The sequence below is a fragment of the Tachysurus vachellii genome, chromosome 20, assembly GCF_030014155.1.
Source record: "Tachysurus vachellii isolate PV-2020 chromosome 20, HZAU_Pvac_v1, whole genome shotgun sequence".
NCBI lineage: Eukaryota > Metazoa > Chordata > Actinopteri > Siluriformes > Bagridae > Tachysurus > Tachysurus vachellii.
The window spans coordinates 5,527,507-5,549,659 of record NC_083479.1 but is presented as its reverse complement, the minus strand read 5'-3'; the positions used below and the strand labels follow the sequence as shown (position 1 = coordinate 5,549,659).

The window sequence follows — 22,153 nt, the reverse complement described above, 5'->3', positions numbered from 1 at the left end:
AGAAGTTTTGAAAGAGCAGATTTGCACACATGATCCAAAGAATTCCTACAAACAGGTTTGGCACAAATACACCGATGGTTAAGCAGGAAGTGAGCTTATTTTTATGTAAAGTGTCTAATGCAATGTACTTTTATGTCACGTCAATCATCATTCGTCCTCAACCTAAAGTCTTGGCCTGATGCCCTTATAACCTGTCATAAAGACAAAAGACATGGGTCATGGTGGAAGGCAGACATAACAAAAAACACTAATCCAGTTTAAGAATTCCCCTTAGAAAACAAAGGGGGGGAAAAAAAAAACACACTGCTGACTAAGTAGAAATGGAATAATTATGGCAGGGATACACAATTCCGGTGAGCGGATATACACTATTAATACACAAATTTGTACTGAAAGGCTGCGTGGAGCCTCAACATGCATGTCTCATGCCATTAGAGGACAAACATGCATAAGAGCAAAGCTTGTCTCTAATATTTTGGAGGGTTTAGGGTATTTAAGTTCAACCCTGGCATCGAGACCTTGTTTACGCAGGAACGAACGCACATTAACAGCTCAGAGAAGAAAAAAAACGTCAGAGAGAAAACGTCTGCATTGACTACAGGAAGGGAATCTAATATGCTGTGTATCTTGGGTTATGGGCGTCTCAGATTTCAATAAAGATTTTTTTTTTTCCTGATGAAAGAACCAAAGCGTTTATCAAGTACGTTTTATATACTTTTATGTCACGTCAATCATCATTTATCCTCAACCTAAAGTCTTGGCCTGATGGCCTTATAACCTGTCATAACCTGTCATGAAACTAAAATAGAAATAGAAATATATTTGTTTGAAACATCTCAGGAAGCCTAATCGGTTTATAACAAAAAGCATACGTTTAATTGAGAACTTTTGCGTGAATTTCCACAAACGTTTTGTAAGAAGGATCTAAGGCTTACGTGATCTCGTTCTAACACGCGAGCTCAGGTTTCTCACACACACAGATGTTCAATCGTGTAACATTAACATGGCGTGTCACGATCCGTGGCGTGTACCGTATACGATCCCAAGCAGAAATTCAGTTAGGGAAGACACTATCAGCCGCTACTGGCCTTCGCGTGCAGTCACTCTGGGGTGTAACGGAATAAGATAAGGAGGACAGCATTTCCTCTCAAAGGCTCACAGGGCTCTATCTCCTCCTGCCCTGACCTCGGATGGCTTTGACACGGCTTCCTTATTACAGCGCTCTTGGGAGCGAAGGAACCGTCTTGATAACAAACCCTAAATAAATACATTCCAAATAAATGCAAAACAAGGTCTAATGCCTGTATCTGTGTTCCATTTCTTATTTTCTGTCGAACCAAAAGCTCCTAACAATCATTACAATAACGAGAGTAACCCTCGGCACTCAGCAGGGTTTAGAGTAAGTTCAGAAAAACAAGCAAACCACAAGGGATTCTTTATTTTCTTTTACATTGTTTTTTATATATAATACAAGCTCCAAGTTTCATAAACCGTGTTGAAGACCTTTAACGAGCCTGTTTGTTCCACACGGTGCAGGTCTTCGTGGTCTTATTTACGCACTTATTACGTGCTTCACCTTCAGGTCGTGTCCCAAATGGTGCCCTAAGCTCTGTGGACCTCCTTTAGCACCGTGGTGACCTCAGCAAAGTGCGAAACTATGACGAACTCTCGGGTCCATGTGGGTTTTAAAACGGAGAACGGAATATTAGACTAGCTTGATAAAAAAAAGAATCATCAACATATGTTATGGTGTCATCGTAGAAAAAAAAAGTGATTTCTGATGTAGAGAAATAATCAGATTGTGGAAGTTCCACAGAACGAATGTTATTTAAGTATATTTAAGTGTATGAAGTACAGTATGCAAGTGTGTAACACAACTACACACTGTTTAACCTGGCCGTGTCAGTTACTAACTACTGTACATGGACATGCACTCGCTGGTGATTTCATCTCTTCCAGAGCAGCAAGAGGAGACATCATGCTGCTATCAAGCCACTAGGTGTTAGTATTGAGCTCTGAGGACACCACACCATCAGGTCACACAAGGAACACGACAATACATTGTTTATTCTCAGAATTCATCTGCAACACTACACACTAACATAAAAAAATAATAAAAAAAAAAGTACAGTACTGTTAGTCCTGACTATTTAGGCACACTACTTAGTGCGTGTTTTTGGGACACAGCCTTGATGAGTGGTGTTTGAGAAAAAATTGCATTTTTAAATTGTAAAGGTTGAATGTGTTACAGATTAACAAGAACAACGTGTTACAGAAGATGGCCTAAGAGTAAAGAAATACGGCAGCGGTCCAGAGTTATATAATAGAGCGCAGGGGGCGGAAAGGCCAACAGAGCGGTGTGTGCTTGTGTGTACTGTATGTGCGGCCTTGTGTTAATATCTTGGTGGGGACAGTGTGATGGGAATATCTCTCAGTCTCTCAGTGTTGACATTGTGGGGACATTTGTCTAGTCCCCATGTGTAAAAAAAAAGACCCTAAAGGTTTCCTTTTGTTTAATGCTATTGAAGGTCTTCACAATAACAGCAAGACAAAAGAGTGTGTGTGTGTGTGTGTGTGTGAGTGTGTGTGTGTGTGGTAAGGAGCTGTCACCCGCCATTCTGGCTCACTGAAATGGGGAAATGTCAAGAGCTCCCAGTGCAGGAGCGCAGGTACACAGTGGAGCAAGGAATAGAGGTCACGTCTCAGCTCATACCGAGCGCTCGAATCCTGACACACAAGCCTCTTGCTGAGCTCACAAGTGATCACAATTCAGGCGAATACACCACAGCAGCCTGGAAAAAACCCACGTCAACAGCAAAGGATGGTTAAATTAAATGCGTGTTGTGTTCTTGTTATCTACTTAGCAACATTTTATTTATTTATTTTATTTAAATAATAGAACCGGACAGACACACAAACCTAGACACGTTTTAATCAAGAAAACCGACACTAATATTACTTCTTCGCTTTATATTTTCAGAGACAGGCCGTTTCTAATCATTGTATTGCTTTAGAAAGTAAATAACCCTTTAGCAACATTAGCCAAACGTCAGCGGTAAGAGATACAGTTGAAGATAGAGTTGTTTTAATTACACCTTTGTACAAACATACTGTACACTCTGTCTATCAATGAAAAGGCCAACGTGCAATATTATATATGGTCACTCTACAAAATAGTCACTTTATTACGATCAGTGGTCATTTTACTTAATGGTCACTTTATTCAGACTGCTTAATGTGAATATCACTTGGTGTATTTATGTGTAAAAGTGTATTGTTATTGTCTGTGGTTATATGTCTGTTGTTCTCACACTAATCAGGAGTAGCGCTTCTAATTTCATTGTATGCAGGAAAATACACTGACTATAAAGGCATTCAATTCAATTTATGCCACAAGAAAGCAAAAAGACGGAATTAGCTTGGAAAAAAGTATGTGGTGTTCTTCTAAAAAAGCTCTTCTAAAAAGGATTCGGTTCCCAGATGCAGTGTGTTCTTGTCTATTCATTCATTCATCTTCTACCGCTTATCCGAACTACCTATCTCAGGCGTCATCGGGCATCAAGGCAGGATACACCCTGGACGGAGTGCCAACCCGTCACAGGGCACACACACACACACTCTCATTCACTCACGCAATCACACACTACGAACAATTTTCCAGAGATGCCAATCAACCTACCATGCATGTCTTTGAACCGGGGGAGGAAACCGGAGTACCCGGAGGAAACCCCCGAGGCACGGGGAGAACATGCAAACTCCACACACACAAGGCGGAGGCAGGAATCGAACCCCCAACCCTGGAGGTGTGAGGCGAACGTGATAACCACTAAGCCACCGTGCCCCCTGTTCTTGTCTATATTTCTCTATATTCTGCAACATCAGTCTGTTATGTTATAAGGCTATTCCATGCTTAATGGTTTAACCCGAGTGTGACCCTTTAGGGTAAAAAACACATTTTCCCAACATTTTCTCCTGAGATGAATCAGGCCGTTTTCAACACATCAAAAGGTGTTTATAGCTTGACCGCAAACATGTGGCCTGATGTGCTGATGTAAAATTGTTAGTGGTCTTTGATCAGGAATAATGTTGATCACAGATGAAGCCCTGTGTGTAAGAAAAGGGAAACAGAACATATAAAGGTACAGTAAGTGTCTGTAGCTCTGTTTACCTCGTAGCTATGAAGATATCATAATTCTTAGGTCATTGTTTCATGCATGGGTTAATATTAAATCACGTCATTGACAGAAATAAGGAATGACTCATTGGAATTTGAAGAGATATAATCACTGTGAAAAAACACTGTTGTCATTCAGACCATCCTGAAATCCTCCCCAAATCAAGATTAACAAACTAGTCTACACTAGACAAGGCCAACTCAACTCAACCACAACAACTGAAGTCAAAACCAGATTAAAATCTATATAAATTGCAGCTCTGCAATCTGATCTGAATAACTGAATATCTGGATTTCTTTTAGAACAATAAAACGAGACTACTATAGAATATAGTGACAGGGATAAGTCATTTCACTAGCAGTTAGCTAGGAAAGCTTCATGAGCAGTGCAATCGACAAGGTAACAGGTTATGTGACAGATCGGGTGATGAGCCTCGTCACAAAGGAAACATACAGTAAATAAGGTTCATGACACCATGCAAGAAGACATACGTGTGGAAAACTGTGCTTTAAACTCTCCCATATTTTCAAACAGTCACAATCCAGGGATGAATCTTCCAGACACTGGTTTGGAAACCATCGCGCACGCACGCGGTTGAGAGACCAGTCGTGCTTCATTCACACTCTCCAGCTTAACTGGTCTCAGTTATCTGGGCCGTGTTGAGACATGAGCTCTTGAAAAAGTTGTTTGGTTTCACCAAATACTGATTTGCGTGAGAAGGTTTCTGTGACGTCAACGTCGTCAACAATGTAGACATTCCGGATAAAGCAGACAACTGCTTTCAGGAAGCAGTTCTGTGTACTACGTATCGTTTCTGTCCTTGGGTTTTATCACTGTATTGTGGTCTGTTGACCCATGCTGCTGGAAAACCAGTCCAATAAATAGATGTGTATGACTGGTATACCAAAAAAAATCTCCTTGACAAAACACTGTGATCTGGGGGTTTAATTTGGTATGTGGTACCAGGGATGTGGTAGCTTAGTGGTTAAGGTGTCGGGCTACCAATCTTAAGGCTGTTAGTTTGATTCCTACGTCCACCAAGCTGCCACTGCTGGGCCCCTGAGTGAGGCCCTTAACCCTCAAATGCTCAGTTGTATAAAAAAAAAAAAAAAAAAAAAAAAAACTAGATAAAATGTAAGTCGCTCTGGATAAGGGCGTCTGCTACATGATGTAAATGTAAATTTAATTTTATATAAAGACCACAGATGGCAGATAACAGTTCCAGTAGGCAGATAAGACATGCACACTTTATCAACAATAAGCTGAGCCATTCATTATGCTTACAACTCAATGTATGTGATAATGTATGTACAGTAAGTGTTGCTCATAATTTACTCCATTTAAACTTCACACAGCATTCTCTAAAGCTCACACAGAAAAACATTCCATTTTGCAGGCATCCTGTACAGTAAGTGCCTTGCTCAATCACCAGATCTGAATCCAGTAGAGTAACTTTGTGGCATGGTTAATGCTCACAGCATCATGAAGCTAGACATCTGGAGTAGAATGTTTGAGCTTTAAGAAATTTCTTAGTATGAACAGGAAAAAAAAAAAATTAATAAAATGTTTTTGCATTTCATCGTGTCCAAATACGAACACGTCGACAAAAGTACTCACCTTACCGTAGGCCTCCTACATGTTTATTTGTGAACTGTGGTTTTGTCTGCTGCAAGGGAATGGGTTTGAGAAAGCCAACATCGAATACAACGTGAAACGTCACGGCTTTGACTTTTTTGCCCTTATGCGAGTCAACTTAACAGCTTAGCATGAAACAAAGCTGGCTCGTTGCACTCGTAGCACTTTTAAATAATGAGATATCTTATCTACTATCAAACGTAATCAGGTTCTGCTTGTCGGACAAGGATATGTAAATAAGGAAAATGAATGGCCATTTCAGGAAGGACGTCGTTGAGAATGCTAATGATACGGTTCAGTAACTCTTAACCTGGCACAGAACAGAACAGAGTGTTTGCTGGATTTACATCCTCAAGACAAATATTAACAAATCAAGAGCAGTCTCCCTGATGCATTGACTTGCATTTACAACTCGTTTTACAAATAGCTTTGGGCTAAAACACACTCCAGAGCATTCTTCTTCACACAAGCAAACACCGGTTTAAGATACAATCCGTTTACGCGCTAGCCTTTACTTTACACAGCCTAAGTAATAAGTGCGATAAATATCCCTCTTCGGATATTTTGTTGTTCTCTCGTACATCATGTCGGCTCATTGTATTTGTAGTTTTACCATTAACGGAGCAAAATCGCTGGAACAGTAAAAGTAAGCTCGCTTAAGCTCAATTAAGAGGTCAAATGAATGTCGTTCCTAACACTGGTGTGAATTTGGAGTCTCACTGTACCGGTTTGGATGTGTATTTAGCAGAGATGGGGCATTTGAGTCATATGACTTGACTCGAGTCAGACTTAAGTCGCAAATTTGAGACTTGAGACTTGCTTGACAAATATTAAAAAAAGACTTGACTTGACTTTGACTTGACATTCATGACTTGAGACTTCACTCGTAAATGATTCAAAGATGGGGACTCGACTTGACTCGAGTCAGACTTAAGTCGCGAATTTGAGACTTGAGACTTGCTTGACAAATATTCAAAAAGACTTGACTTTGACTTGACATTCATGACTTGAGACTTGACTCGTAAATGATTCAAAGATGGGGACTCGACTTGACTCGAGTCAGACTTAAATCACAAATTTGAGACTTGAGACTTGCTTGACAAATATAAAAAAAAGTCTCGACTTGACTTTGACTTGACATTCATGACTTGAGACTTCACTCGTAAATGATTAAAAGATGGGGACTCGACTTGACTCGAGTCAGACTTAAGTCGCAAATTTGAGACTTGAGACTTGCTTGACAAATATTAAAAAAGACTTGACTTAACTTTGAATTGACATTCATGACTTGAGACTTCACTCGTAAATGATTAAAAGATGGGGACTCGACTTGACTCGAGTCAGACTTAAGTCGCAAATTTGAGACTTGAGACTTGCTTGACAAATATTAAAAAAGACTTGACTTAACTTTGAATTGACATTCATGACTTGAGACTTCACTCGTAAATGATTCAAAGATGGGGACTCGACTTGACTCGAGTCAGAATTAAGTCGCAAATTTGAGACTTGAGACTTGCTTGACAAATATTAAAAAAAGTCTCGACTTGACTTTGACTTGACATTCATGACTTGAGACTTCACTCGTAAATGATTCAAAGATGGGGACTCGACTTGACTCGTGTCAGACTTAAGTCGCAAATTTGAGACTTGAGACTTGCTTGACAAGTATTAAAAAATTCTCGACTTGACTTTGACTTGACGTTCATGACTTGAGACTTACTTGTGACTTGCACATGTGTGATTACTCCCACCTCTAGTATTAAGTAATAGACTGTGTTGGATGCCGTTGCATTTTCACTCTATTATCTTGTTTTTGAATTCATTGCTTTATATTGTCTCTTGTTATTAAACAATATTGAGGTCAGGGCTCTGAGCAGAACACTCGAATTCTTCTACTCCGACCTTAGAAAACCGTATGCTCATGGTATTTGCTTTGTGCACAGAGGCATTGTCGTGCTGGAGAAGTTTTGGGCCTGTAAGTTCCACTGAAGGGACACTGTAATACTACAACATACAAAGGGCAAAAATTTGGAGAAAATTTAAGCTCTATTAAGCCCCCAGTAAGCTCTATTTATAATGTGTTACTAGTAGCACTGGGCTTTGCATCCAAATCTCTCTCTCTCTCACACACACACACTAAACTTGTGAAAGCAGTGGGAGGGTTTCTTTCTTGAATAAACAGTCACACAAACATGGCCAGGATAAAAAGGTGTTATGAGAATAAACAGCAATATCTCATAACCAGTAGGTGGCACTGTTCTGAAACTGCTTGTGTACACTGAGGTCATTGTTCTTATAAAACACACCAATTTTGGTATCAATACCCAAAAGTGTTATAACCTCACGTTCATTTCGGTGTGTCTGCCGTCATTTACATTGAGGAGCGGTCTTCGCTTTCCATTCATATCATTGTGAACACTGCACAATGGAAATCATATAAAAGCAGAAGATTGGCGTGTCAAAGCATGACCTCTTGAAAGAAACCAATCTGGAGGAAACACTGATAGTAGCCGTGTTGCACCGTCCATTTTTATATACCACGTTTTTACACCATGGCATTGCATCAACGATACAAGCATGCCAGAATCTATGAGGTGTGGATTTAAAAAAAAACGCTGAATTTTAATAACTCCGGGTCTTCGTTGTCTGAGGATCACCTGAGCAAAATGTTTACATAGCATATTTAGTATCACTGTTTTGTTTTGCATCATCTACATAATCTAACCAGAAGGCTAAAAAAAAATGCAGTCATTAGCATTAAAAGAATATTTTATGACCACAAGGTGGCACTGCAATGATGTAGATAAAATCCTCATGACGGATTCATTCATCCAATTATTCATTCATCCTCACTAAGCACTTCCTCCTGGTTGGGGTCAGCATCAGGGACAGGATACTAGAGACGCTAGGCATGATGTGTGTGAACACAACCTGGATGGGATGCATCTTACACCCACATTCGCATGAAGGCGATTTGAAACCATCGTTCCACGTACTAGCTAATTCTAAGAATTGAGATGAAAGCAGAGAAATCCAAGCAGACACCAGAGTGCGAGATCGAACCGCGGACCCTTGAGCTGTGAGATGACGCAGCAATCCTCTGCTCTGACCTTTACTACTCTTAAACGAAACCCACCTCCACACATGAAACATCTTTAACTGCTTGCATATTCACACTAGAGCGGTATGTTTCAGTAAAAGCACCTCCTAAATAATTCATGGCAGGAGACCTGGCACATTAGGGATGAATGCACAGGCAGCCCACCGAGCTTTCGCACTGATGCACACTAGGATTCGTGACATCATTTCAGAGGATTCAAAATCGAAGGTTCGGAATGGATTCTTGAATTGTTTACAGTTAAATTACTCAATTATAAACGTGTTGGACTTGAGGCAATATTTCAGATGAGTGGAAAACACCTTTATCGCAAAGGTTCCACTTGATAAACAAAACAAAGCCAGTTTGCCTTTGCCCAAACACACAAAGAACGTTTTTCCTCACATTTGGGGTTTTGCGCAATTTCTTGCAGCAGCTTGAGAGTAGTGTTAATTTCGTCAGACGAGACGAGACGAAATATGTTCGTCAACAACCTTTTTTTTTCATGACTAAGACGAGACGATGACGAGACTGCACCGCTGTCCAAAAACGCTGACTAAGACTAAATTAACATGCATTATTGGTGACGAAAAAAGACAATGTTTTGTGTAAAATAAAAACTAAGATCAAATCTCTCTTCATTTTCGTCTACAATTGTCTCTGCTTTTTCATCAGCTGTTACGCCTTTAAAATATTCAGAACGAGTTCGCGGCTTCGCGCTGTTCAGTGTGTGTGTAGAAACAATTCGTCCACACGCCGCTCAAAAAAAAAATCCTGAGCACAAGTCCACCCTAGGTCTAGGCAGTTTTTTGTGTTAAATTATATTTCCTGTCGCTGCGCAGGCTCTTTTATTGTACATGACAGCTTATGTCCCGATGACCGGTCTTTGCATTACGATTAAAAGCAGTATCAATAAAGTAAAAAATGTGATGTGCAGTCAAGTTCGAGTGAAACATGTGTGAAACACTTTTTTTACTGAAATGTTTATCAGTAATAATCTCAGTAATAATGTGTTATTTTAAAAAAGACTACAATGTTTTGACTAAAACTAGACTACAATTAAAAGACTTTTAGTCGACTAAAACTTGACTAAGATACCTTGAGTTTTCTTTTGACTAAAACTAGACTAAAATGACGAGACTTTTAGTCGACTAAAACTTGACTAACAAAAAAATATATGTGAATGACTAAACATGACTAAAACTAACAAGGACACTTGGCACAAGACTAAGACTAAATTAAAAATAGGTGACGAAATTAACACTACTTGAGAGCTACTAAATTACGGCTTTCCAGGCAAACAAGGACCGTGTTGTTACAGAGAGCCGGGGACAGGTTTAAATCACAAGGCGTTCTGACGTCAATAATCTGGCTTTTGTTTCACCTAAGAATAAAAGGTTTATCTCATGCACGGAACCACTGATTTCCTTTCTCGTGATGAAAATCTGAGACGAGAAACCATTAAAACCACAGAGGCTTTCAGTAGCCAGATACCTTCTCATCACTTACTGTAGCTGCTTATACAAGTATACTGTTTATATGTCTCTCTGGAAGACCTCAGGAAGTCTGTTTCCATTCATCTTATTACAGAAAGGTTCACCTAATAAACAAGGTGAAGGAGGAGCAAAAAAACGATGCACACGTACTGTAAAACTCTAGAAGACGATACATCGAAAACAAGCCTAAGCTAAGAGGAGTAAAAACAAACACTGCTCAGAATGTTTAATGAGATTTCGGGGACGTAGAGAAGCGTTTTGTTGCTACAACTCGAGAAACAGTGCGGTGTGGAGGAAAGGTTGGCAAGTGGAGAATGACATCAGCACAGGACACAAATCCTCTGAATAATGCACAACGAACACTTCCCCTGTGTGGATTTATGAAATGTTCTTCACGAGTAATAAACTATAACTTTTTTATATTTTGTTAAGTTCAATTTAGAAATAAAGCCATGTATCAAGAATATACCGGGTTACGATGTTACACTCTTAATAATGGGTCTGCATTTTAAACTCAACGTTGACTATTCAGAAGATATAAAATCTATTAGAATACCTGTAGAATTCCAAGTGAAAAGTCTTATGATAATTAGATTCTAAAATTTGCTTTCGCTTTCGATTTGTTATACCGGACAAAGGGACCGAATCTGCATGGTTTAATTCCTATTATTAGGCGCACAGACACACACAATTCATTTTAACACGAATCTGGATAGATATATCTTCTGAATTCCAGACAGATGAATAAAAAATAAAATGAATAAAAAAATGATTATTACAACAACGAGAGCAATTATAATAACAGTTTATTCCCATTTGTCTTCGAATATTTTCAACATTATACTTATTTACATTTTTATTTCTATTATATTTTAGAACCATAAAAAGGTTTACTTTCTTTTTAAAATGAATATTCATTTGATTCAAATGCCTGTGTATATAAATTAGTAAGTCTACAGGTGTACCTTATAAATTGGACAGGAGGGCACTGTGTGGTATTAGGGGACCAATCACTGAAGGTGTGTAGTTTTATTTTTCTTTCTTTCTTTTCTTTCTGTTCTGTTCTTCTTTTTTTTTTTTACACCTCCAGAGTTTATTTTAACTCATCTTTCTGTTTGCCATAATCATAATCATCATCATCTTATCATCATCATCTTGTCATCATCATCATCCCTCATCTTATTATTAACAAAACTATTACTCCATTCATACAATGCTTAATTTGCATATAGCCTCCATGTGTGTTCCTGACAAAATGCACACACATTCAACTGGATTTCACAGATTTCAACACACACACACACACACACACACACACACACACACACACACACACACCACTGTGCCATGCCACCTGGATCTCTTAGTCACGCACTGAAGCTTCTGTCATGCGTGATTCTGATGGCTCCTCGTGGAATTCCTCTATAAACTTCTGTCACCTTTTCAAAAAAAAAAAAAAAAAAAAAAAAAAAAAAAAAAACCTCGAAGGACTTTCAGCTGCCCTTGAGTTCCGAAAAATCCACCTAAGCCTCAATTCATTTTTTTGCACTAAATCTGTGAAGCTCTGCAATCCACTATCCATTTCCTCAGCGAGGTCCATCATAAAGAGTGAACCTGGGATAAATCTGCTAGAATTCTCTGTGAAACGTTTCTTTAACGTTGTCAAGTAAAGGCTGAGCATCATGTGATTCTGACATTTAGGTGAAATTCTTTCGCTTCTCTGCCCAAGTCATCACTCCGCTCCATCACACCACCCCCTTTCCCTTGTTCAGTTGTTGACCTAGCCCTCTCCTCACTACCCACCATCATAAGGCAAATAAAGAGCTGTGGGATTCATTAATGGGTCTTTCATGCTCTGTTTGGAGTAATTAAGAAATCACGTACAGTAAAGTGAGCACAGACAGCTGTGAATACTGCGACGGGCCGAAACAACGAGCTGTAAAGAAAGTGGCAAGCACAGCAGAATATTTCTTTTCACAGCAACCTAATCGGCCGAGCCGTGCTGATATAGCAGGCTGTAAAAAAAAAAATAAAAACAGTCATCAGATAACTGCAGAGTTTCCAGAACTAAAACTGGGTTTGTTGTATAACTGAAGCTTATTCTGAGCATAATATATAACGGATAATAATATATGCCATTATATTTTTTCCATCAAAAAAAAAAAAAAAAAAAAAAAAAAAAAAAAGCCAATTGTCAATAATTCTAATGAACCTGATAAGTGTAACATACGTAATCTGGAGATAATGTTAATAATGATAGCTACTTTCGTAACATGCTAGCCAGTTATTTCAATTTATTTATAAAAATAAATAAATAAATAAATAAATAAATAAATAAATAAATATAGCATATTTTCAAAAGTATTGTGCTATTTTTGTCCTCATTATTCATTTGAGCCATTTCTTGTTCTGTTCCCCGATTCTTTTTTCAGCATGATGCGCTATTAGTGTGAACAAACATTACAGTAAATCTGTAGCAAAGGTAAAAATCTGTTCATTTTACAATTCAAGAACAAAAAATTTTTTTCAGTTGTTAATTCCATACACACGTACAGTACTGTAACGTATTATTGAAGAAATCTGGCCGAGAGTCAGTATTGTGCATTTCTGACGTCTTGGTGAGTCGTAGCAGGTGGTACTGTACTGTAGCTTGTCGCAGAGTGGTGTGAATGTAAAAAGGGATTGGATGTGATTGGATATAGTACGTGTGGTCAGGCGTGCTGCTGAGAGATTTCATCAAATCATCTGCTCTGGTTACTTTTAGGAAAGGGAGAGCACGTATAATGACTTTCGGATTTCAGACACATGATTGGATTTCAATGACAGATTACATGTCGAATTTAAGTGATAGGATTTGTTCATCTGTGTCACTTGGTATCAGGCTTATGGACATCAAAAGGTATAAAAGTAAATGAAGAGTACAACTGTGCAGGATGACAAATCTTTTATGTGAATGAATCTTTTAAAGAACAAATCTTTTATGCAAATGAATCTTTTAAGCCAAAAAATCATTTAAGCAAACAAATCTTTTAAGGAACACATCTTTTATGTAAATGAATCTTTTAAAGAACAAATCTTTTAGGTGAACGAATCATTTAAGTGAAGAAATCTTTTAAGGAACAAATCTTTTTATGTGAACAAATCTTTTATGTGAACAAATCTTTTAAAGAACAAATCTTTTATGCAAATGAATCTTTTAAGTAAAAAAAATCTTTTAAGCAAACAAATCTTTTATATAAATAAATCCTTTAAAGAATAAATCTTTTAAGGAACAAATGTTTTATATATATGAATCTTTTGAGAAACAGATCTTTTATGTAAATGAATCTTTTAAAGAACAAATCTTTTATGCAAATAAATATTTTAAGTAAACAATCTTTTAAGTGAACAAATCTTTTAAGCAAACAAATATTTTAAGTGAACAAATCTTTTATGTGAATGAATCCTTTAAAGAACAAATCTTTTATGCAAATGATTCTTTAAAGCCAAAAAATCATTTAAGCAAACAAATCTTTTAAGGAACACATCTTTTATGTAAATGAATCTTTTAAAGAACAAATCTTTTATGTGAACGAATCTTTTAAGTGAACAAATCTTTTAAGGAACAAATCTTTTTATGTGAACAAATCTTTTAAGCAAACAAATCTTTTAACGAATGAATCTTTTATGTGAATTAATCTTGTAAGTGACGAAATGTTTTAAAGAACGAATATTTTAAGCAAACAAATCTTTTAAAAATGAATCTTTTAAAGAAATCTTTTAAGGAAATGATTGAGTGAGCAAATATGAACATTTTCTAAATCAGAATCAAAAGAGTCCAGTGCCTGAATGTGGACGAATCAACTCAGCTGAACACATTTAGCAGAAGAAATGTGTGTGTGTGTGTATGTGTGTGTGTGTTTACGGAGATGTAACAGCTGGTGTGGTTTCACTATGGTTTTCACCAGCAGAGGTCACAATCAAAAGGCTCACCAAAGGGGTTTTAAAAAGCCATTCAGACACTTCAAGGTCATTCTGGTTCCCATCATCATCATCATCATCATCATCATCATCATCCAGCCCACAGGCTGTTATTACTGTGTGATTATAATATTAGTGACTGTCCAAATAGTGTGCAGTTAGTTAAAACCTTTCAAACTGCTCAGTATCAGTAGTCACCCTTACTACAAAATATCACCTACAACTAACACAATTCTAGGCTGATTAAATGACATCAGCATTTAAAAGGTCTGCTCATGCCATCTATTAAAGCTTTTTATCGAGGTTTTTTATTGAGGCTCTTTAGCCGGTGAATGAGTCCATGCATGACTTCATCTCTGCTGATGCATAGAAATTCTGTTTCATGTCCCAATAACTTTGTTCTCAGAAAGTACGTTGTGGATAGAAAAAGGACATTAATACGACACAATAAAAAACATGATTTGGAAAGAGACTTGGACAATGAAAAGGCTTTTTAATCTTAAGACCAGACGGCTTCTCTAAACACAGTTCAAACCCCAGGTTAATCGTTTTAGATTATCTTGTTACTTTAACGACGAGTGATCACGAGAATAATTTGACCCCGGATTAAATGGAAGTAACTCAGTGTAAAATTAACCACCGTGAGAATGTGAACGAACGTCAAGTGTGTTACTGAGTGAATGGCAGTCAGCTCTCTGAGCTAGTGCTATGGATTGAGTCCCTCTAGTGGTCACAAGAGAGAGTATCAATTGTTTAAAATATAATAATAAATAAATAAATATTGAAAATGAAAAGAAAAGAAAAGAAAAGAAAGAAAGTGCCTTATGTATATCCTTATATTGCTTATCACAGGGCAATGTATGTGCGTGTGTGTGTGTGTGTGCGCGCGTGTGTGTGTGTACAGATTAACAGATGAACCTTTCTCAGTTTAAAGCTATTACCTTAAGGCTGAAGCCCTTTCTCATTTTTCCTTCCACATCCATGGCTAGATGTCAACGAGGCCTGTTTACACAACACACTTATACAATTACACTGTGTGCGCTCTTCAGGACTACAGTAAGTGGAACGATCCCTATCTCTACTGTCTATCCAGTGCTGGCTAAAACCTTCACAAATATTTTGTCGCAATTCGCATAAATACAAACAAGTCTTTTCATCTAGTAATGAATAACCTGCAGTTAGTTACAGATCAGAACCTGACTATACAAACCACATCGTCGTGTCACATTCACCACTGATTCGGAAGCTAATCCGTGGCTGTCTCTGGGAAAAATGTCCCCTCTTTGATTTTAATGATTATTTGAATGACCTACTATTGAAATACTAAGCTTGGCACACTTAAATAGTATGCTTCAAGCACCAAGTGCTGTGGTTTCAGGTCAAAATTGCTTTTATGTTTACTACAAGAATTCATAGAATTAAAAAAAAAAAAAAAAAAAAAAAAAAGGATTTCTCTCTCAGGAGAACAAACTAGCTCTAAAGACACCACTTCCACATTTTGGATCATGACATGTCCTCCTCTGACGTCGGATCGGTTTTACAATTTGCATTTTCAGAAGCTGGTGGTTTGTGCCATTATACAGTACGAATCACCTCGAGCAAAATACCACGGCCTAAAAGGATTTCCTGGAAAAGTAGGTTACCTGGGATGTAAATGTCACTATGAAGCAGGGGGCAGTAGGATGTTTTTAGTAAGAGAGTTTATTGGCCTAGTCATGGCTTTCCAGAGGGGCGGCTGTAAATGTAATCTGTAAAAATCGATTGACCCTGAGAGGTGGAGTTGTTTGTGAAAACCGGTGCTCGAATAAGCTTTTTTTTAACTCTCATGTGAGAGATCTTTGTTCTATCCAGGGTGGATCCCTGCTTCATACCCAGTGTTGCCGGGATTGGCCTGAGATCCACCATGAACCTCACTGAGTATTGTGATCAATGTTGTGCTAGTTACTAAGAAATAGTAACTAGTAACTGTTACTAGTAACTAGTAAGTACTATTTACTTCATTCAAAAAGTAACTCAATTACCTTGTTGATTATTTTCACCAAAACGTGTTACTGTTAAAAGTAACTTTTTAGTTAATTTTTTAAAGAACGTTCTTTAATGTTCCCATTAATGCCCTTTTATGCGTTATGGTCTATACAAACACAAAACTCCGGTTAAAATCTAGTCGCTGTTGTTTGGCTGGTGGGGGTTGATTGACTCACTTCGAGTGTGTTCACCGACACAGGGTTAGCTTCTAGCTTCGTCGAGGCATGTAGTTTCTACCTCCAGATTGGAGTTGCTGTTTATCGCAGTAGATAAAACCTTCGAATCAGAAAGACACAGCTTACATTTGACTAAAAGGTTTTTGTCTTTATGCTCAACTAAAGTGAAATAATGAGCATATTTCCACTTTGAGAAACTCGTCATGATCTCGCCTTGACTCGCAATTAATGCCGCACGTACAGTACTTGAATAAACGGAAACACGCCCACAGTGCGGCGTCTTCTTCGTGTTTACAGTGGTTGGCATCCACCAATCCTACAATGCGTCACTGCTGTGAACAGGTTAGTCTGTAGGTGTAGCGATGAGGCAAAGGCGAGTGAGGATCCAATTGCAGTGAAACATTTAATAAACAAAACAAGAAACAGGAACACAGACAGGTAGGCAAGACTAGGCAGAACACCGGGCTGACAGGAAACAGAACCACATACAACGACTAGCGACAGGGAAGTAAACAAACAGTATATATATATATATTAGACAGGAACCAATCACAAAGTAGAGACAATGAGTAACTAAGACAACAAACAAGAGGGAATGAATGAGTTTATGAGTGTCCATGGCAACAAAGGAGTGGGCGGAGCAGACAATTAACAGCAGGGCAAGACAGCAGACAGAAACAGGGCAAAACACAGACAGACTCATTACAGTAGGCAACACTTCAGCCAAAATGAATTCATTTAAAAAAATTTACGGACAAACGCACCATATGGTAACGGTAACGGAGTTACTTTATTTAAACGCGTTAGTGCCCAACACTGATTGTGGTAATGTTTCATGACCTCTATGTGGTAAATATTTACCGTTTTTCACTGTTAATACTGGTATTTGACTTAGAAGGACAAATATGACAACTGCAGCACCAATGATTGTAAGAAAAATACACACAGCAATGTAGAAGTGATACTGGGACTGATTTCTTTCTATCCCAGGCTATGACTGTCAGGTGACCAGAATCATTCTCTTGTCTTGATCTTGGCTTCGTAGCCCATCCCATGATATACTCAATGTTATAATCATGACACAATTTGTCTTGAATGTTTACATGAACCAAAGTTGTAATGGTTATGGCATATTTGTCTGGTCATATATACAGACTAGATCACTAGAATGCTTAGCATCACTTAGCTACTGAAGGACACCCAGTCATGAGAACCTTCAACTCACTGGGTTTATTAAAAAGGCCTAAAAATAACAAATGTGTGTTCCACACCAACGTCTGTTTAACAAAGAAAACTTTCCACCATCATTCAGAAACCAGCGGGAAGATGACTACACCTTTCCACTTCCAACGGATATCATATTAAAGTGTATATAATATACACCATAATAATAAATGAATAACATTCTGACTAATGTAAATTTGATTCTTAAATAAGATCCTCGATTCTAGAGTCATCTATTAGATTATATAAGTAGCTTCAGATGGCAGATACTCGGGACTGTTTGCCAGGAGGATGAATACGCATATCTTTTTGGTTCGAACCACACAAGTCGATAATTTACACCACATCAGTCTTTATTTATTATTCCACTGAAATCTGAGTTAGAAAAGTTTCATCATGAAGGCACTGATAGATATTACATTTCAACCCTTACATCTAATATCACCAATGTACAAAATACTGACTTAAACCTAGCTGTTGACCTACAATCATCTATATATTGGTCTACTTGCATATTCATGTTGTAGCCTATAAATAGATAGATAGATAGATAGATAGATAGATAGATAGATAGATAGATAGATAGATAGATAAATAAATAAATAAATAAATAAATGACACAAAGTAAAATATGCTTAGCCCTGTGTTAGATAACGAAGAGCTCCAGCACCCTTAGCAACCCCATCCTCGTGCTCTTGCTAAACGAAAAATGACCACTGAGGGCCGGAGTACTAACAAACAAACCCAAGCGAGATTGAGAATGCAGAATGCTAATGAGACGCACTGCTGAGAGAGAGCACCTGAGACGTGGATGAATGAGGCAACGCGTTGTGAAGGGAATGGCACCATTCAGCCAGGCTGTGAGATGGGAGATGGAATATTTCTCCAGCTGCAGCTGGCCACTTTCATATTGAAATGAGCAGGTCTGGAGTGTGATACGACAAAAAGAAACAGCCTTTCACACTCTCTCATGGACATTTAAAACTAATATGAGCCCCCCCCCCAGTCCTGGCATGCTGTGTTCCCTTTCGTAGCCTGCTCAATCTATAGCAGCTCAAGTTTTATTTTCATGCTGTGTTTTATTATTACTTTATTTTTTTAAGGTCCACTGGTGACTTATTGCGCAAATGATTGATAATTACGCAATACGATCTCACTCTCAGCTCACAGCATGATCATTTCAGAGAGAAGGCCTATTACTAAGGTACGTGACATATAGGCTAACCCTGTAGTCGTAGTTAGATATTAAACCTTTATAAACATTAAACCTGTTGTTATTTTTGGGGATTTTCGGGAGCCACTAGATTTTAGCCACTAGACAGCAATGCCACTTAAACCGATTGTGCAAACTTCATCGTACGAGTTGCAACCCTGTAGCAAGCCTATCACATGGATTACGTGGATCCTCGTGTCCGCAAATAGATCAGCAAATATTCTAGCGCACAGAGAGCACTGGGCAATTCAGGAAGACCTGTCAGAATGATTTATTGCCAATTTCAGGCAGCCAATGAATACAGGCACTCAAACAGGCTGTTATTAAAAATCCAAGATCTACAGCAATGGCTCTTCCTACACAAACAAATGTCACAACCGTGAACAAACTCAACTCGTGCTAGCATCAAACCCCAGGCTAGGATCCTGTCTGTCAGAAAAATCTTAAAAGTGCATTTGATGGGATAAAATGTGATGTACGTATCGGCAGAATTGGTTCATTAAAGTGTGTTTTGGAGAGGATTTTCACAGAAAGCTGCAAGCACCAGATGCCTCGTGCGATGACTACAAGCCATGTGTCGGGTCCGTCTCAATCCAGGATTGAGTCATGCACACTAAGCCAACCAAATGTCTTACCCAAATACATACAAACCTTTTTTTTTTCCCCTCTCTCTCACTCTCTATATATATCTATCTATGTGCGTGTGCAAAATGTCTTCTAACCGCAATATACAGTACTGTTCCCTAGAGTGTGCAAGTCAGGGGTGTTACCTGTGCGGGATGAGACGTGAATAATATGGAAGTGGATTTTATGACAGAACAAAACGGATGAAACGAAGGGGTGGTTGTCAAACAGCAGCGGTGAACCCTCTCCCTCCAGCTTGCAGCTCTGTTTGCTTCTCATTACTGCTCTGTTTACTCAGACTGACTAAAGCAGTCACCTTCATTCTCTGACTGTCCACAGTGCAGTGCATTAGTAGCAGCAAAATAGCAGAAAATGTCTGTATTATTATTATCTTCACCGTATCACGCCTTAAAAAAAAAAAAATCACATATAACCAGTGTTTGCTTCATTTCAGACACGCTCTGTGAATCTAACGTGCAAAAAGGGCGCTAATTTGTGTTCGTCCGTGATGTTAGCATTTCTCTGAGCATGTAGTCAATAAAAAGTAGTTCAGTCAAACACACGTTTTTTTTCAAGGACTCTTCAGTACCATGTGGCCTTTAGCACTTACCATCTTGCAAGGATGTAAAAAAATAAATAAATAAAATTCTGTCGATATCCTCTACATATCAACAACTTCCTAAGTGCAAACACAAGAAGCACAGCACAGATTTCCAGTCACGCGCTCTACCCTTGAGAGCAAATTCAGGTTTGAAGCCACTCTAGGGCATCATATTAACATTTCGCCTGCTCATTAGCCAAGTCAAGAAGCTTTTATTGTCCTTTCAACCATACAGTATATAGCTGACGCAGTACGCAGTGAAATAAAACAACCTTCCTCCCGAACCATGGAGCTACATAAAACAACGCACAGCTACATTAGAGACATAAAATCATTTGATTAAAAAGTACCAAGAAAAATGTTTATTTAAGCTTCCGGTTATTTATTTCAGTCACATGTTTATTTAACCTTCCGTTTTGTTCGTATCCCAAATCCAGCTTCACTTTCGAAATATGTATTCAGGTCAGAGAAAATGGAATTGTGTTAAGCAAACATAGCTAAATGTTCCAACGACAGATGCACAAAAGTTTTGCAAAACGTCCTGAGAAGTTCTAAATCTATAGATGTATATAGCTGGAAGAACTGAAATAGAATATGTGTAGAAGTTGATCTAAGTATCAGTACCATTTAAGAGCCTCAATTTTCACTATAATACCTCACTCCGACATCCGACAAGTGGTTAAACCTGTGATTTCAAAAGAACAACTTTACCATGTGTGGGCTACGGTGAAACGCCGCTGTTTGTGGACGTTATTGTTTATTAACATGCGCCTCAACAATCGAGGAGAGTTGCGAGGCGACAGTGTAGTGGGGGACAGCCGAGGAGACATCGAAGAAGGAGACTTCCTTTCCCGGGGCCGCCGAGGACGCTCCTGTTGAAGCAGGTTTTCCCTCAGTATCCGCACTAGGTCTTCATTAAGTCCTGCCTGGTCACCTTGGTGGAGCTGCTTCGCAGGCACAGCCAGGGTGTCCTGACTGCCTCCTGGTTGAGCCATCCCAGAGTTGGATGATGATAACCAAAACACTCCACCAAGAAATAAAAGCAGTCCAGGAGTAGAACGAGGAATCAGAAGGCCGACGATGACTTTATCTAGTCAGCAGTTGTATCTTTTCCTCCTTCTGTCAGCATCCTGGTGAAATTTTCCTGCTCAAGGATTACACAGCCAAAAGCTCCAGCGCCAAACGAATGAACTGAAGGGCTAGTGAGAGTATCCACGCTGTGCAAGTGGAGAGCGCAAAAGGAGGAGGCTTTTCGATCAGAGAGGAGAAGAGAGGAGGGGGCTGGAGGAAATCACTTGTCAGCTGGTCCGACAATAAACAAAGCCAAAGGCATAATATGCTGGTTATTCAATAAACCAGCCTCTCCCATGCAGCAGTGGAAGGCTTCCACTTGTAAATACATCGGAGGCTGTTTGCCAACAGCGGAGAAGGTAACTTTCATCGCTGGTCTTTATTTATCCGTCCAGCCGACCTACGGCAAATAAGCAGGACAAACAGAAACCTGAGCTGCTGAAAAAAGGAATGAACAGCCAACTAATTTTGGTGAGAGCTGCTGTCCACAATAGCTTGTTGCGCTAAATGAAAGCCATAATAGATAAGGTTATTTACACAGCGAATAGCATTTCAACAGCGATCAAACAAAGCTAACTGACACCGCAGGACAGCTGTGTTACACAAAGCAGTCCTCAACTAAAAAATGAAAACATCTTGTTTTCAAATTTCATCACCTTAATCACACATCACGGCAAAGAGGACTGTAATAGATCATCAAAGTCCCACTATGGTAAATTTACTCACCGTTGTTTATTCGTGTCATCGTTCGTGACTCATTGTTTTTAATAGCAGATGTAATAGAATTAGCCTCTTTACTTATTAAGATAGCCTTTGCGTGATTAGGACCAATGAAACATTACCTAACTGAATCTGG

General features: G+C 38.7%; 1 protein-coding gene across 4 annotated transcripts in view; it reads right to left on the bottom strand.

Moving 5' to 3' along the window:
- Window positions 1-22,153, bottom strand: part of LOC132863255 (cAMP-specific 3',5'-cyclic phosphodiesterase 4D-like) — a 156,482-nt gene that overhangs the window by 59,961 nt on the left and 74,368 nt on the right. Inside the window, exon 1 of one of the 4 annotated variants that reach the window (XM_060895969.1) lies at window positions 20,938-21,417. The exons of 2 other annotated variants lie outside the window; for them this stretch is intronic. In XM_060895969.1, the coding sequence (XP_060751952.1) occupies window positions 20,938-21,221 (284 nt within the window). In that variant the 5' untranslated portion in view covers window positions 21,222-21,417. Of the gene's footprint in view, window positions 1-20,937; window positions 21,418-22,153 lie in introns of those variants that run through there. One more of the 4 variants, XM_060895971.1, reaches the window with a different exon arrangement.